General features: G+C 43.2%; 2 protein-coding genes across 3 annotated transcripts in view; both read right to left on the bottom strand.

The window, feature by feature from the left end:
- Positions 1 to 46: 46 nt before the first annotated feature.
- On the bottom strand, positions 47 to 13,071 carry plcxd3 (phosphatidylinositol-specific phospholipase C, X domain containing 3). Its single transcript, XM_053421003.1, has 6 exons — positions 12,952 to 13,071; positions 4,923 to 5,179; positions 4,541 to 4,714; positions 2,601 to 2,776; positions 1,675 to 1,776; positions 47 to 578 (listed from the first exon to the last, which is right to left on the bottom strand). Exons 1-6 carry the CDS (start codon positions 13,052 to 13,054, stop codon positions 419 to 421), a joined length of 972 nt encoding a protein of 323 aa, XP_053276978.1. The 5' UTR covers positions 13,055 to 13,071; the 3' UTR covers positions 47 to 418.
- Positions 13,072 to 15,678: 2,607 nt separating this feature from the next.
- oxct1a (3-oxoacid CoA transferase 1a) overlaps positions 15,679 to 16,494 on the bottom strand; it is a 37,409-nt gene continuing 36,593 nt past the window's right edge. For both annotated transcript variants that reach the window (XM_053419924.1, XM_053419923.1), the window contains exon 17: positions 15,679 to 16,466. In XM_053419924.1, coding sequence (XP_053275899.1) covers positions 16,431 to 16,466 — 36 coding nt within the window. In that variant the 3' untranslated portion in view covers positions 15,679 to 16,430. The remainder of the gene's footprint in view (positions 16,467 to 16,494) is intronic.

The raw sequence follows: 16,494 nt of genomic DNA on the forward strand, positions 1-16,494 counted from the left end.
TCACAGACTCGTTTAAAACCGTAGAAGAATCTCACTGTCACAAGAATGATTAACCAGGACATTTAGCAGAAAGTTGATATGCTCGGAGGGAGCGGTGAGCCTAGAAACAGGAACAGCCTGGAGAAGGGAGTTATCTTTTTACAGCACGAGAAGAAGAAAAACAAAAAATTCATATCTCACTCGAAAGAAACGGGTCCCTCAGAACCGGAACCGAGCCGACTCTCATTCCCTCCCGGTGCCCAAACCAAACACCAGGCGCTGCTTCTACTAAACCCATCTCGTCTTTCCCGCCTCTCTCTCTCAATTCACCATAGCCCTAAATAAAGAGAAAGGAGCAGCGAAGCCCCCCTCCTGGAATAAATGCCAAATAGAAAAGAGAGCGCAGACCCAGCCACTAATGCCGCCCCCCCGCAGGCTCTCAGGTGGCATCGTCGTCGTCCTCCTCGTCCAGGTGGTAGTTGAGGGTGATGACGGCACTGATGAACTCCCCGAGCTCCACAAAGTCAGCCGTGATAATGTTGATGCCGTCCTCGCCGGGTCGCTGCGATCGGATCCACTGCATCATGCCCGGTAAGGCCCTGAGAGGAGGCACGGAAACACACACATGTCAGGGGGGAAGGGGGGGAATAAAGTCACAGAAGATACAGAGAGGGATAGAAGACCCTCTCAGAACGTGGAGAAGGGCACGCTCTGATAAAAGATCTCCGTGAGGCAGCATGGGTTGTGTGCGAGCCAGAGCCCCACTGGGAGGATGACACTTGCTGGACGTGTTTCACGAGTCGAGCACCAGAGGAGGATGTAAGTCCTGCTTTCTGCAAAAATTCTGTGTGTCCTCTCCTCCTCCTTCCCTGCACTGGCTGTCCTTTGTGGGAAATATGAATGGATGGAGTTTTGAAAAGGATGCCGACATCAAAGTAACCGCACGCCCGGCGAGAACGGCTGATAGTGGAGTTATCAAATAAATAATTCATGCCAAGGAAATTGATGGTTTTGCCCGCGGAGGCTTTTAACAAACTGGTGACATTAAGAGGGCGTGAAATACAGATAAAGCTAAGGGTGAATCAAAAAATCCTCCAGTGTAACTGGGTAGGGGCGATACAGAGGGGAGGGGGGGAGATGAGAAGCATCGCCTTGGGTTTGTGGCAGCTTCAAAAAAATAAAATAAAACTTGAATGGGGTCAGTGTCAATCGCCCGGGGATACCTGCAGGAACCAACATGCCTGTGGATGTAGATATATACACCACCATGAGTCACATGGCTGTGTGTGTGTGTGAGGGGGGGGGGGGGGGGGGGGGGGGTGAGGGGATGCTATCTTTCTGGCCCCACAGTGTCGGTGTATATGTTTAACATTATGTGACACTGCTGGTGCAAATCCTGCCTCTTATCCAATCGTTGTGTTATACTGGACGTGAACTTTTTGCTTATTCTCTGTCACACACACACACAAACACACAAACACACACACACACACACACACACACACACACACACAGACACAGACACACACACACACACACACACACACACACACACACACAAACACACAAACACACACACACACACACACACACACACACACACACAGACACAGACACAGACACACACACACACACACACACACACACACACACACACACACACACACACACACACACACAAACAGGTCTACACACCTTTCTGTGATCGTCTCCCTCAGTCCGCTTGCCATACCCTTCATCACGGTGCTCGCCTTCGGTGTCAGAACCACCTGGGAGACGAAGAACGAGCCCTTCCTCCTGCAAGAGACACATAAAAGAATTAGAAGATCTTTCTTGTTTCTCTCCTTTTGGGGGGCATTTAATCCTTTTATGTAAAGCAGCTGCAGAGAGGTGGGACATACATAAATAAACTGGAGAATGAATTACTCTAGGTGCCCACAACAAAACAAAAAACACGCTGCTGGAAAGAAAATCATAGACACAATCATTTCACATGCAAATTTATGTAGGATTTTGCTGAAACTCTTCCCATTTACTGTAAGTGGGGAGCTGGAGCCAATCCCAGCTGACACTGAGTCGTCAGCAGCATTATACAGACACAAACATCGGTTCACACTCACATTCTCAAACACTGTCAATCTAGAGTCTCCAGTTCACCCCATCACCCCAAACTACATTTTTGAATTTTTGTAACAGATTTGTTTTGGGATATTTGGGCCACATTTGCTATTTTACAAGTGGAAACTCTAAACTCACGTTCATATCTTTCTCATCTGTATGCTTCACAGAGAATAGATGTTGTTTTACTTTGAATTTTTGATGCGAGGAGTCGATTCAATGTGCGTCAAACATCCAAACAATTGTGATTCACTGTGCATTTGATCTAAAAATGCTCCATTCGTACAGCAAGCTAATGGACAAGTTATTAAATCATTAGCTCCAACCTCTTAGCAAAGTATGAGCATAATGAGAGTCAATCTTAAATCATGACAGAATGACGAATCACATTGGATGATTCATTTGTAAAAGCTATTAGCAGCACAAACATCCCAGTACGTCCCATTTAACTTAATGCACGGTGGATTCTAGTTGCCCACGAAAGCATAAACCAAGCAACTGACCTGCGGTCAGTGACAGAAGCCTGGAGGAACTGAACCAGCTTCTCTGGGTCTGTGGTGTTGGCCCAGGGAGAGGGCATCATCTGGCCCGGCCACAGGAAGGGCACCTCCAGGGCCATGGGGTGGTGATAGAAGACCAGGACCTGATAATCCTTCTCCCACAGATACTGCAGACTCACCTGGAGACAGAGCGGGAGGTCGTGCAGGGATGGGACAAAAGAGAAATATTAAAAGAGTGACAGAATTTCTTTTACACACGTCGCTGAGATGTCACTGGTGGTTACTTAAAAAAGCTTTATGTGCATTTGAATAGAAGCAATTAGAAATAAGTGGATCCAATTGCTGGTTACAGAGCATCACAGTGATTATTAAGCCCCGTTGCTCAATACCGACTGACCATATCAACTGTCAGATGTGTGATCTTTGAGAACAGACAGCTGAGTCACAAAACAGCCAATTTTAAAAATATCTAATTATTGTGTTACTTATTAAAAAACTCTAAAAAAAAAAAAGTAAGACCTAAAAGAAAGTGTAGAGACTTAGCTACATTTCTATAGTTTGTCATAATAAATTAAATCTATATTCCCTGTCAAACTATTTAAATGATATTTACTTTGTGATGTTGATGTCAAAGTTGTACGTTGTCACTTGAACAAGCCAAAGCCCCACTGGATCAGAGCAGTGCAAAGGATTAACTCTGTTCAGGGGCTGAGGAGGTGACAATAGCTGAGTTGATGTAGTCAAACAGATGAATTGGGGAAAGGGGAAAATAACAGGGGCCACAACCTGTGGAGTAAAGAAGATCATTCATTGGTCCGCTCTAAAATTAAATACGACCCAGACGAGCCGACAGCACTGAGAGGAAGTTCAGTATTTGACCAGAATTCACTGGAATTCACTTCATCAGCGGGCAGCAGCAGCAGCACCTGACAGTATGGTCTAAGTGTGGAGATGGAGGTGTGAGGAGTTCTTAAAGGGCTGATTCATTTTAAGGCAGATTTGTTTTTACAAGTTCAAGCTCTTCACATTCGCCCTCACCTCAGGACTGTGGACAGACAGAAACAGAGGCAATGCAGTGTAACAATGGTCGGCCACTTTTAGATCCCATTCATTTACTTTACTTACTACAAAATGAATCATGACCATGAGACATTTATATCAGAGGAAAACCTCTTCCTCATCTCTAGAAGGAGCACAGCATGCTCAGAAGGGAAATCAGCTCTGTGGTAAATGTAACGCTGAACGATCTGATTCTTATTTTTGCGGTTGTGGTAAACATTTCCGTGGTCACCAATCTGAGACGCCGCTATCACACCTGAGGATTGTGGGTAGTGCACAACTTTTCCTTGACATCGTGAATGAAACAGGTTTATCTTAAATAGCTGTTGATATTATCGGGACTTGTGCCCTCTTCAGGAGAACGTAACATCCTTTCACAATCTTGTAGCTCGGGTTACCTGGGATGGTTCAAATATTATGGCTGATGAAATTCCCAATTCAAACGGTGGAAAAGAAGAGACACATCTAAAGATCCAGAACAATAACACATCATTTATGTAAGAGCTACCCAGCCGATTCACAACATTTCATAAGTGCCAACCTGCCCAAGAGCAAAAAGGAGTCTGGCCTCAGTCTCTTCTCTTGTTTCACTCCAAAGAGGAAAAGCCACTTCAATGGTAAACCTGTTTTTGTATTTGCCATTGAAGCTTTCTTTTTTTCCTATGAACACAAAGTTTCTTTATTTCATCTGAAGCTTTAAAAACTTTCTCTCGGATCCTGCTCAGGTTTTTTCCATGATACTCCATCTCAGTTGTTGCTCGCCTGTTAAAGCTCTGGCAAAAAGAAGTCTGGCTCTCCGGCGTTAAGTGACCAAAACACATAAATCACATTGTACCGAGCAGAAACCAATAAATACCGAAAGCATTTTCAACATTTGACCGTACCTCCTGAGCGAAAACGACCGGGCAGAGCTTGTCTCCGAACACCTCCTTCAACATGGTCACCAGTTTTTCATGGTGCATGTTCTGCACGCCATAGAAGTGGTTAAAGTCCAGGAAGACAACCTCTCTGGAGTGAGTGGACAGGAAACCGCTGATCTGCTTGAGACCTTCTCTGACCTAAGAAACACAAATATGAACAATACACATATTAATCGTTTCTTTGCTGACATAGCTGTGATGTACACTCAAAATCCCTGAAGCACCTGGTATGATTAAGCTCTCAGACTTCACTCACGCATAAAACACACAGAAAGGTACTAACGTCACTTAGCAACCACAAGCATTGCTAAATTCTCATCCCATCAGAACCGCGCTCCGCACTGACCGTGGCGCTGAAGAGCCCGTGGGCGAAGAACAGCTCATTCTCGGGGTCGCGGGGCTTGGTGGAGATGCGCAGATCAAAGAAGCGGATCCCGGCCTCCAGTTGGCTGGTGAAGTTCATCGTCTGAGTAGCTAACCACTTCCTCATGAGCTTCTTGGCCACCGTGCCAAAAACTGAGACGAAGTTCTGCACCGTCTCGGGCTGCTCGGGGCCCACCGGGGAGGACTCGTCGATGTAGAAACTGAAGGAATCGTGGGAGCCTGGAAAAGGACACAAACATGAATCGGCATACTGGTATTAAAGACCACGGGTTTAATTTCTGTGGTGGTGCGAGGCAGGACGAGTGGGTTTAGTGCTGGAACCTGCCTGGTGCAATGGCAACAACCAGACAATGTGAATAACAGCATCCGTGGTCATAAGTCATGAACTCTGACAAGTTGAAATCAGGTACGACTGTGCAGGCAAACACTTTTTTAACAAACACAGAAAAATTGAGTTGTGCTTATTATTTCATGTTTTTCTTATATATCACACAGCCAATATTGTTTTATCGTGAATCCACAAATGCAAGTGGTTGGTGGTTTCTACCTGTTTGTACACCTCCAGTTACTGTGTGTGTGGCTGTACTTCACAGTTTGATCCACTCTGCAGGATGTTAGAAAAAAAGATTGAAGAGGCTGAATTTTGAAAGTTGAAAGATTAAGAAACAGCCTTGAGTTGAGAATTGGAGAGATGTAATTCAAGAGCAGGAACTGTAACCGTGTGATAACATCCAGCAGCTAATGCTTATTTTAATGACTAAGTAATCCGTGGGTCAATAAAACATGGGTCATGTCTTCAAAGTCCAAAATCTAAACCAAACATTTTTTAAATTTGCCCATTTGAGAAGCAGGAGCCTTCAAGTGTTTAACATTTAACAGGAAAATGAGGTTAATGATAAAGCTCAGGCTGGTAAGTCATGTTTATCACAGTCCTGCGAAGGCCACAGCGACCAGCTATTTATTATTTTCTTTTCATACTGCTTTATTTATTGATGGCTTTCAGGACCTGAAGAAGATTTCAAGAAAAATAAGATAAAAAAGTGTTTCAAAAACAAATTACCAACCGTACAATCCCAACTTTAATCAAATGTCACAAGAGTGACCAATAAATCCATTAATCTTTGCTACGTATTTTTTTCTCCTGACCGAAACAACATTTTCATCAGAGCGTCTGTTCCATACTCCACAATACAAAACATCCTTATGGGTTTTAATTTTAAGTAGAGACTTTGATTTGTGGTTAAACCTGATACAAATGTGTTGCCTTCAAAATGTGCCAAATTAGTCTGGTCCTCAAAGACTAAGTTTGCAATTTCACACCCTCGAAGAATTTTTCTAACCATCTAGAAAAAAGTTTTAAACCCGCAGCTATGTTATTCACAGGTCCTTGGTGGATAGAGTATTTTATTTCAGATATCAGGAAAACAGCTGCTAAATCTTACAAATTCAATTCCTGGATGCCACTTTCTCCGAAAGTCTTGTTAATTATATGATGAGTTTTTTCTCAATATCTCATCATCAATTTAACAAGAATGTTTTTTAAGGTGTTTACTGTGGTCAGATAATATCTCGCAAAGTCAACAGAGAATTAAAGGCCAAGAAAGAAGAAAGAAGAAAAAACTACCAGCTTCGCATCAACTAATGTCTGGCTATAGAGTTAACAGTTAACAGTAAACAATAAATTACTTTAATGTGCATATTACTGAATAAGAAGCAGTACATGGATACAATCCTAGATCCGCCACTGACTTCAGAAATACAGATACAGAAATGATCTGTGTTGCTCATCATCATCATCTGATCTGAAGATATAAAACGCTGATGAATTTTCATTCACCGCCGCTGTTTATTAGCATGGCAGCACAAATCTCAGACAAATAAACATCTCATAGCCTCAGCAGATAAAACCGAAGCTGAATGGAGAGACCCCACCATCTGTTAATGAGAAATATTCATCACTGTGCTTTAGAGTCAATCAAGTTAATCTGTAAACATAATTAATAATAAATGGGGGTTTAAAATCATCTAATAGAAAGTAATAACATGGGTTTGACAGTACAAGCCTCCTGTCGATATCTCATCGATTCAGTGACCGTGATGACAATAGATTGTCAATACTGCCTTTGTGACATTTGAAACTGATCCAAGGGGATTTCCATTAGTTGGAGGTTGTGTGTCCTTCCATTACGAAAGAGCAAGAGTGTGTGTGTGTGTGTGTTATGCAAATTAATCTGACATTAATTGTGGTAACCGCCTCCCGCTCACATCACTGCAATCATCGCTCCAATCAATCTCATCCTCCTTTTGTCTCGTCATCTCGCTCCCTCACAGACGAACACACACACACAGAGAGGCCCAGTTGACCTTCAGCTCTGTGCTGCAGTGGCAGGTCTTCACAGTCGGCCCACAGAATGACCATAAGCAGGCGAGACAGCTGAATCCTGGGGCAGCGCGACAAACAGCGTCGCTGCAGGCTGAGCTGCATCAGCAGGGTCACAGTGAGACAGAGTGTGACCTTAGCCAGATACTACGGCTGCATCTGCTGCTGGTGTAGCAGAATGTTTCTCTTCCACTCTGATGGTTGAAAAATTTGGTTAAAATATTACTTCAAATCTGTAATATCATGAATGCTCCTGACATCTTTATTATCATGATATTACACTCGATATAAATAACAGTCATCTGTCCCGTGTGACCTACAACCAACTATATATTGTCAGCTGAACACCTAAGGCAAACTCATAAAACTTGTTTGTGCATCACTAAAAAGCATTGTCTTGATTATGCATGACAACAAATAGGCCTGTGCTTTATGTTACACTGTAGAGAGACACAATCTCACAGGAAGTCGGAGACATTATCAAGCCTGAAGGGGCCAAACATTTCGCCAGGTGTGCAGAACGTCTGCTGAGAAGCTGCAGAGTCGTGGAAACTGCAATTCAACACAATCCAGCGTTTGTACCAGAACGCTTTGAACGTGATTCACTATTTGCTCAACCTTAAAGCTGTGCCACGTCTCGGGATTAATCCATTCATATGGAGATGTGAGGAAACATTCAAATGTTTGAGGTGGTGCCAATGAATATTTAATGCTCATACAAAATTGAACAAATAATTCTGTCTCAGAATTGAGCCATTTTTATTCTTGTCCACATGAACTATTGTATCCAATATGTGCTCTTCCCTCACACTGGTCACATAATGGGTAATTAATCACATGCCAGGTATGGACCACAGACAGTAAACAAAGATGGACATGTCTCCCTGTATCCAGACATGAAGCCAAAACATCAGAATGAGCCAGAGTCTGCACAATGGCAATCAGTGACATGAAAGCCATCTTTTATTTTAGTCTAGGATATGGACACGGAAAAAGCTGATGTTCGACTTCGGTGAAGAAGATGTGAAGAAAAGAAGTGACAGAGAAAGGCTGAAACAAGCAGAGACATAATATAATGCAGGAAGATAATGCAGGAATTCCCTTGTTGATGATGATGATGATGAAGATGACAGTGGCGGAGGGTAATAGCTGTTACTTCAGAGAGGTGACCTGCATTAACAGTCCTTTTGACTGAATGAGAGCAGACCATTGAGACAGGACCACTGGTGGTCTATGCCTTTTTTCATTAATAATAATTACTGCTTACTACGCACTCTTTCTAAGAACTTTTTGGGGATGGAGAGAAGAGGAGCAAATGAAAAGCCTCTTCTCCATCTTGTTTGAGACGCAGTACAAACATTTCCGTTGAGATTGAAATTATTTGAGTTCGTCACACGAAAGTTGAGCTGAACAGGGATTTAGGTGCGTCATGACTCACGGGGGCATTAACAGAGACTAGCTGCACCACTGCCACATCTTTACCCCCCCATTTGCTTCATTTCTCTAGAAGTGTTTCTCTCTCGCTCTGTGGTTTTCTCCCTCTTTCAATCTATTTTCTCCTCCCTTGTTTGTTTTGAATTGGACTTCCTCAATTGCTTTTAACTGGCTGATTTCCTGCCCTTCAGACGTCTTGCATGCGAAGCCTGTGTTTATCCTTGCATCGCACACCATCCATCTTCCCTGTTCAGGGCTGAAGAGGCAGCAGAGGGATCTAGTCAAGGGATTGATGGACAAATAAACAGCTAAAAGGCCGGCCCCTTTTTTTTCTCAACACAAGGGAGGCAGCAAGACTGAAGATGCCAGGTTTAGTTTTATTGCCTGCGAGGCCATCTCAATTTCATACAATTGTCCCTTCGGCCTAAGGTTTGTTATTTATTTCTTGCCTCTGGTGAAGCTTTGGGCTGTGACACAAGCTCACTCATGCAAATCTGACACTTTGGTGGAATGTGGACATTGTAGTGTCTCTGAGGTCAAGTCCCTTATTCAAGCCAGCAGTTTTCCTTCTTTCAAATTCCTTCAAATTAAATGTCATTTCCCCTCAAAGCTAATTATTTCATCGTAATTAAGTATAAAAAAATGTGTGAATCACTTAATGCTTGCGTAAACCATTTCAACAACAAGTTTCAGACCTGTATTGATAATTATTGTTATTGAAACATCAACATTGATCTAATATAATAGAATAGTAGAAATAGTACATCATGGTAACGGGGGGGGTGTATCTGAGCCACCTTGTGGCCAAAAAATGGAAAGTTGAACCTAACTGCGTAGACGTTTGGAAATCTAATCTATATTCAGTTCCTGTGCACACCTGCAGTAAACAGATATGTGAGGGAATTCTAACAATCATCCCCTTCCCTCCAGTTAAGCTTGTTTCATGGTGGCAGAACCGATTCACAGTATAGGTTTGGAAGTGCAACTTTGCTGACCACCTCAGTCACACACAGCCAGGCAGTCTCCAGCGATCGCCTCACACATCAAACATAGTCACAGAAAATCCGACCACCTAGTCCCCCACTGATCCGCTCGGGAAAAGGAAAAGAGTAACTACTCCCTCTCTCTGTCTCTGTCTTTAATCTGCTACCACTCCCTTAGCCTCTACTCTTCTGTTCATCCTCTGACCTTTGCACACTTTCGCTAAAGAGTCAAACTGGCTACAAGGACAACTGACATGTAGATTTGATATGTTGTTATTATATTATGTTAATATGCAACACATGCTGAGTCACATCTTTATGCTCTTATATCACAAACAAAGTGGTTCTGACCAGCAGAAGACAGAACAACATTATTATTCTCATGAAAATTGTATGAAATAAATAAAAAGCAATGTACTTGGCTGCTGTGCTGAGTCATGACTCACAGAATGAATGGATTGGGCTGCCTCTCGCCTATTCAGAGACTCGTTATCAAAGGTCAGGGCTGATAACTCTCTGTAGATAATCTCCCTTAGGTGTACCACAAGGCTCTATCCTCGAGACCATTTTATTCTCACATGCTTAAAGGCCATCAGTTTAACAGAGATACAACGTAAGTTCTCACCTCTGACCCTTTAAGGTACAACCGTCTCCTCACTGATAGCTTTTTCGCCTTTACAACATTTTCTCATTTAGAGGCCAGTAGACTTTTAAACACGCTTTTTACTGTAGCTGTCTGTAGGAGTCAGCCTGGTCTCGCCTGCAGCTTGTCCAAACTTCAACAGTAACTCTCTCGAAGAAAACTTGACCTCTCCACCTCCCTGTACTCATCTCTCTTCAATGGCTACCAAATAACTGGTTTGAGGATTATTTTTGTCTGAAGGTTCTGCCTCATCATATCTCATCCAGCACCCTTGGATCTTCTGAACAGCTTCTGTTAATTTCTAAATGCCCAGAAAGGCTGACAGGGCATTTAAAACTGCCAATTACTCATGCTTTTGAGTCTTCTCCTACATGCGTGGTTAATTTGATAAGAAGTATATATAAAGTACTTCTCTGTAAAACCGTTTGGACAGCATTTCCCTATTTATATCTTCCCTAGACTTCAAATTTAATTGAAACTCTCTTTATGGAACGGATTTCCATTATCCCCCTGTAGATAAGGTCATTTGTATGTTACACTCAAGCTGCATGGTGGTAGGTACAGTTGCTTGGATTAGCTGGTACTTCCACCAGTCCACATGATGGACTGAGGCAATATCCAAGAGTCTACTAACCCCCTAACCTTTGTGAGCTTGTCATTTGAAAATATATCTTTTGTAATTACCTACACAAACTTACTACCCCCCCACCTAAAACAAACAAACAAACAAACAAACAAACAAAACCAAGCACATAACTGAAGATAAATTATTAATACTATCTGACATCCAGTAGCTGTTATATCTGTAAAACATTGTGTTGTGTATAGACATGTAAAGTATTATCCTTAAATCATTTTTGCGCCTTTGTTCATATACCAACTATTTTTAACATGACAAATAGATGCCATTAAAACATCAAATCTGGTGCTAATTAAGTCTTCGGTGTCACCAGGAATCCTTGAAATAAACTAATCATGCAGAAAATTGCATATAATGAGTACAGCTGTGCAAGGCTGGCAACACAGACACTGGGCCATGGAGCTCTTTGGCAGCAGGGGACTGAGGGGAGGGTCAAACCATCACAACAACCAACTCACAAACACCCGGTCATTAAGGCTGGGCCAGCTGGTGAAGTGTTTCCTCTTCTTAATATCGTATCACTCAAAGTTAAGAGGGAATGAAAGAGTCATCTTTTTAGTTTCTTGTCTGCCCCAGTTTCATTCCTGCTCGAACAAAGGTTTGTGATACTGTGTTCTAGGATGAGACAAACACAATGCAGGGGACAGACTTTTGAAAGAAATCAGACATACGCCCCAGGAAGAGCACGTGGTTCCTAAATAAACTCTCCGAAAATCCTGTGGATTAAGGAATTTATCCTGACAAACATTACGCTGAATGTGAACACACAGGGTGTTTACAGAATCTGTATCCAGTCGGAGGACAGATTGAGAGCAGCTGAGCTGCAGGCCTTAGGGCCAATCTTAAGTAATGACACCTAATTAAATGGGATAGAGCATGTTCCCATGAGCCTTGGCACGGGTGAACTGTGGTGCAGCACAGCATGTCACATTATTCATCAGCAAGCATGAGGAAATACATGCCAAGCTGTGACTGTCTTTCATTCGATATTTGATTGAGTCTTTGATGGACTGCATGCCTTAGCATCCTTCAGAGCTGTGGTCAGAGTTGGTTTTATGCCACGCCTCACTGAACCATCAGCAGCAAGACATCTGCCTGAGAAATGTCATCCTAAACACATCAGGTGTCTGTAGTTCAACCGCAAGACAGAGAGAGAGGGAGGAGAGCTGAGAGGAGGGGGGGGGGGGGGGGGAGGGGGGGGAGAGTCTGAGAGAGAGAGAGAGAGAGGGGATTAGAAATCCATGTATGGAGGTGTGATAATCACCGAGCAGCAGATATGGAATTAGCTGGCTGCTAATAAGCCAGTCCATCAGTGGTGGGCTTTACAACCTTTCCAAATTGAATGGACTTCAAGGAGGTTCTGCGCACTGATTGGCTCGATGTCCACCAGCTCCTGTTCTATGGGATCCTCTGAGCTCAGAGACTGAATCCATCCCACTCCCATGTCTACTCCTCAATGGCCACCACCCCAGAACCCAAAGTTCTGCACTAACCAGCTCCGCATGCTTCAACATAGCCATATTGCAAATGAGTCTGGGTGACCCCCCCTCTTTTTGTCTCAGGTAATCTCGTCTTCAGGACTAATTGGTTGCGAAGAATCCGGGTTCATAACCTTCAGACCGCGTAACAGGAGGGAGCCGACCTGTTCCGACTACACGGCACTTCTCACGATGCGCAACAGGTCTCAGCCTTGGTTCTGACCAGGTGCAATGAACCTAACGGAGGACTTCTAGTTCGCAGGAGTTGCACTCGAGGCAAAAGTCCAACATCACACTTTGCAAAGCGTTAAATATGATCGATTGCTGATTAAATCCTCGTCTATTAAGATGCGTGCAATGCGCGCGGATGAAGACATGGGCATCATGATCATGCTCCTTGCACCCGGGGGGCAACGTGAAGTGTGACACCTACCGGGAATCGCCAGGTTGGTGAGCGGGATCGTGTGCATGCTCTGCGGTAAACTTGACATCCAGTCTGCGAACCGCTGGTCGCACCTCCCGTGAGACGAAGCCATGCTGCCGCCGTGCACAACGCGCTCCTGCCTCCTCTCTCCCAGACCCGGTGCCTGTGCCAAGCTGGAGTGCGCTCTCTCTCTCTTCCACTCACTCACTCACTCACACGCACACGCACCAGTGGGATGGTGGGCTGTGGTCCACACCCCCCTGAGCAGTGCACATCAGCGCGCAATGCACAATTATGAAAATGAGGTTGGACGGATCCACATGTGACTCAACAGTCGGTGGTTGTATTTCCAGCAATCTGCACCAACCCCACAGTAACGCAGACATGTGTGATTTACCTAAACTGGGAAATATAAATCCAATAATTAATCAATCTTTTTTTTTTTCATCTACAGTGCTCCTCAAATGTTTGCTTTTTTCTCTGGAGAGGTTCAGGGTCTATAACCCACCATTGATGTGCACATGAATTTGTATTACTTTTCCCATATAACCTGGAGCACTGACTCAAAATAAATCAGAGGTTAATTCCTGGATGATTTCCGAGCATTTCTGACTGAACGCAATATGGCAGTGATTCATCCTGACAGTGATGATGAATAACTGACATATTCACTGTAGTGCTAATCATCTGCGTGGCTTTGAACATGGGTCATTCACAAACCAGAGCACAAAGGTGTGGTTATGAATAATATTGAAAAAGCTGCATCTCCCCGCCTCAGAGGAAAAGACATTTGAAGCTCATGTGTGGTGCAACACTGATGAAGATGAATTTTCTAGACTGGTTTCCCATTTCCCTCTTGGGTGTGTCTCTGCAGTCATGTTTCATGCAAGGGAGGGTGGATCCCATTGAACCGCTGGATCAATAATGACATAACCACACTGCATATAATCTTCACCGATTACATAGGTTCCAGGTTAGATTCAACATTGTAAGTGTAATTTGCAAAATTGCAGCCAGAATTTCGTCGTAAAAAAAGATAACGAGCAGACCTGCATCATTACCTGCTAATTTTAATACTTATGAATCAGACAAACCTTTATCAATCTACTAATCTTCTCTCAGTCTGCTGTCGTTCCAAAAATGTCATATCTGGAGAACCGCTCATCTTACCAGCCGTGCACCTTGCATGTGTATCGTTAATGGCCCATGGTAGAGCGGTGTCAAATATGGTTGTGTTGTCGATCACTGTGTACGGATTCAAGCTTCACTGAACTTCGAATAAACAAGTGAAGATTCCTTTGTGCAGCAGTCGTGGCACAGCTTCAGAGTCTTTACTTCTCAATTACTGCAGGTCACTTTCACAGTTTCATAGGGAAAACAGATAAGTTTAGAACAGGCACTGCACTAGTCTACTACATGTAAATACTGGTGTGGACATTTCAATTCCAATTGATTGCAGTTGTTGATCTAGAAGTCATCAACTATCAGAATAGTATTTTAAATAGGATGTTTGTTTTACACTAGGCCTACATTCATCATTTACATGAATGTCACTGCAATTTTGGGCTTCCAATTAATTATTTAATCTGTTCCTTATTCTGAGATACTGAAGATCTTTAATAGAAAGAAGAAAATCCTTTGGTGCATACATTTAAAAAAATTTTTTTTTAGGTTTTCTTCAATCAACACAGGGGCAGTTTTGTTACTTCACACCAAGAAGTTTCTGGTTCAAATCCCAGCTTGGAGTTTGCCTGTCTCCTCCCTCCCCCGGTACTTCAGCTTCCTCGGTTAGGTGAAGCAGAAGCTTATTTTCAACAGGAGCGAATGGTTGTTTCTCTATGTATGTTGGCCCTGTGATACGGTAGCATCCTGTGTAGGTTGTACCTTGCCTCTTGCCGAATGTCAGCTGATAGTGGCTCCAGCTCCCTCGGCAATCCTCATAACGATGAGCGGCATAGATAACAGTTGGATGGAATCAACCCCGGAAACACACGACAGGTTATTAATTGCCTGATGGCAAAAATGTCCTAATTTGCCAAGGTTGAACAATTCCTGTTGATAGTGATTGACGATAGTTGGCAGCAGTGTCAAAAAGGAGCCGATGTGCACAGTGAGAATCAGTGCATGCCTCTCGGTATGGGGGGGCGACTCGTCTGACCTCTTTACCTTACTGTGCTAAATCCACTTATTGTACCAGAAAATCGGTGCCAGTGCACGTTGTCCTTTGCAACCGCTTAAAAAGTACACGTACTGCGTCTGTTAAGACCCATTTGTTCCCGCTGCAGTCTGTCATATTCCCTTCTATTTCTGTGTGTTCCAGTACCTTGATGAGGAAATAGGTTGTAAAAGTTTTAGGGCTTATAGGGAAGCGCTCTGGTTTGATCCATTAAGGGATGTGCTGGATTAACATCAACAGCCGGTGGCAACATCCCCTGTCACTTTCCTACATTTTTCTGCTTGATGATCCAACCCGGTTGATCTTCTTGAACCCAAAAGCCCAGTGGCTGAATTCCTCCAGTTACATAACAGCCCTCAGGTAACGGGAGCGCCTCTTCACGCGAGTGGGGAAATCGCATCATGAATGTCAATGTAAGCCCACCATCCATATATGGAAGGATTAAACCTGTAGAGTGTCAGAAGCAATCAATCTCAAATGAATGGCCTCAAATCCAAGTGAGATTTGATGCGCTGAATAAAAGCCGACAGTTATTCAGAGAAAAAAAAATACAATTGTACTTATTCCACTCAGCACACAGTCGTATTTTATTGTACACAAAGGCAGAGGGACGGCAAACGTCTGAGTGCAAAATCTTGAGGCATTATGTGTTCTGGTTAACGAGCAGAGCAACTCAACATCACCAACCAGCTGCAAAATATGAGAGTGGGGGGGGGGGGAAGACAGGTAGACATTGTTCATATCACTGTGGAAGAGGTGATCATCATTCCTTCATATACTGCATTTCCCAAATGAAGAATAGATATCTTACTTCATATTGACTGCATAAATCATTAATCACTTTTTTGTCACATGGTACAACTACGTACATATTCCCTTTTTCCAAATGAGAAATCTCTTGAATTACAGCTAATTCTCATCTAAACATTACATTTCAGCTCTGTGTCATTTTATAGCAACGTCTTGATCCTGCGGTAAATATGAATCACATTTGGTTGTATATATATTGCATGAATTTGATCATAGTAGAAAAATCTGTAAAGCAAAAGAATAACTTACTAACCGATGGTGTAATACGCAACAATGTAATGATCCCAAATAAATTTGTTTCTTATATCTGGTTGCAAAAAAAATAATCATTCATTTTGGTTCCTATAAGTGAGGACGGCAGGAAGCGATGTGACCTGAAGTAGTTTTGGTTTATGAACTTATTTGACAATCACAGGCTGCTACATCAACTGTTAATCACAGAGAAATGAGGTGATACAAATCAAAAATGTGTGTCTCTCTCTCTCTCTCTTTCCAGGCTCCTCTAGATTTGCTGCATGGCCGTCAGATTGGGAGACACCTAGAAGACACCGGGGGGGATGTAAGGA

This window comes from Pleuronectes platessa, chromosome 4 (genome assembly GCF_947347685.1).
Source record: "Pleuronectes platessa chromosome 4, fPlePla1.1, whole genome shotgun sequence".
NCBI classification, from domain to species: domain Eukaryota; kingdom Metazoa; phylum Chordata; class Actinopteri; order Pleuronectiformes; family Pleuronectidae; genus Pleuronectes; species Pleuronectes platessa.

What these genes read in the sequence shown, in the direction of transcription:
- plcxd3 (XM_053421003.1), bottom strand. Translation starts at nt 13,054, where the DNA reads ATGGCTTCGTCTCACGGGAGGTGCGACCAGCGGTTCGCAGACTGGATG. An exon ending in CACCAACCTGGCGATTCCCG is followed by an intron (nt 5,180 to 12,951) that starts GTAGGTGTCACA and finishes GTCCTTTTCCAG; the next exon opens with GCTCCCACGATTCCTTCAGT. An exon ending in CGGTCGTTTTCGCTCAGGAG is followed by an intron (nt 2,777 to 4,540) that starts GTACGGTCAAAT and finishes CTCTGTCTCCAG; the next exon opens with GTGAGTCTGCAGTATCTGTG.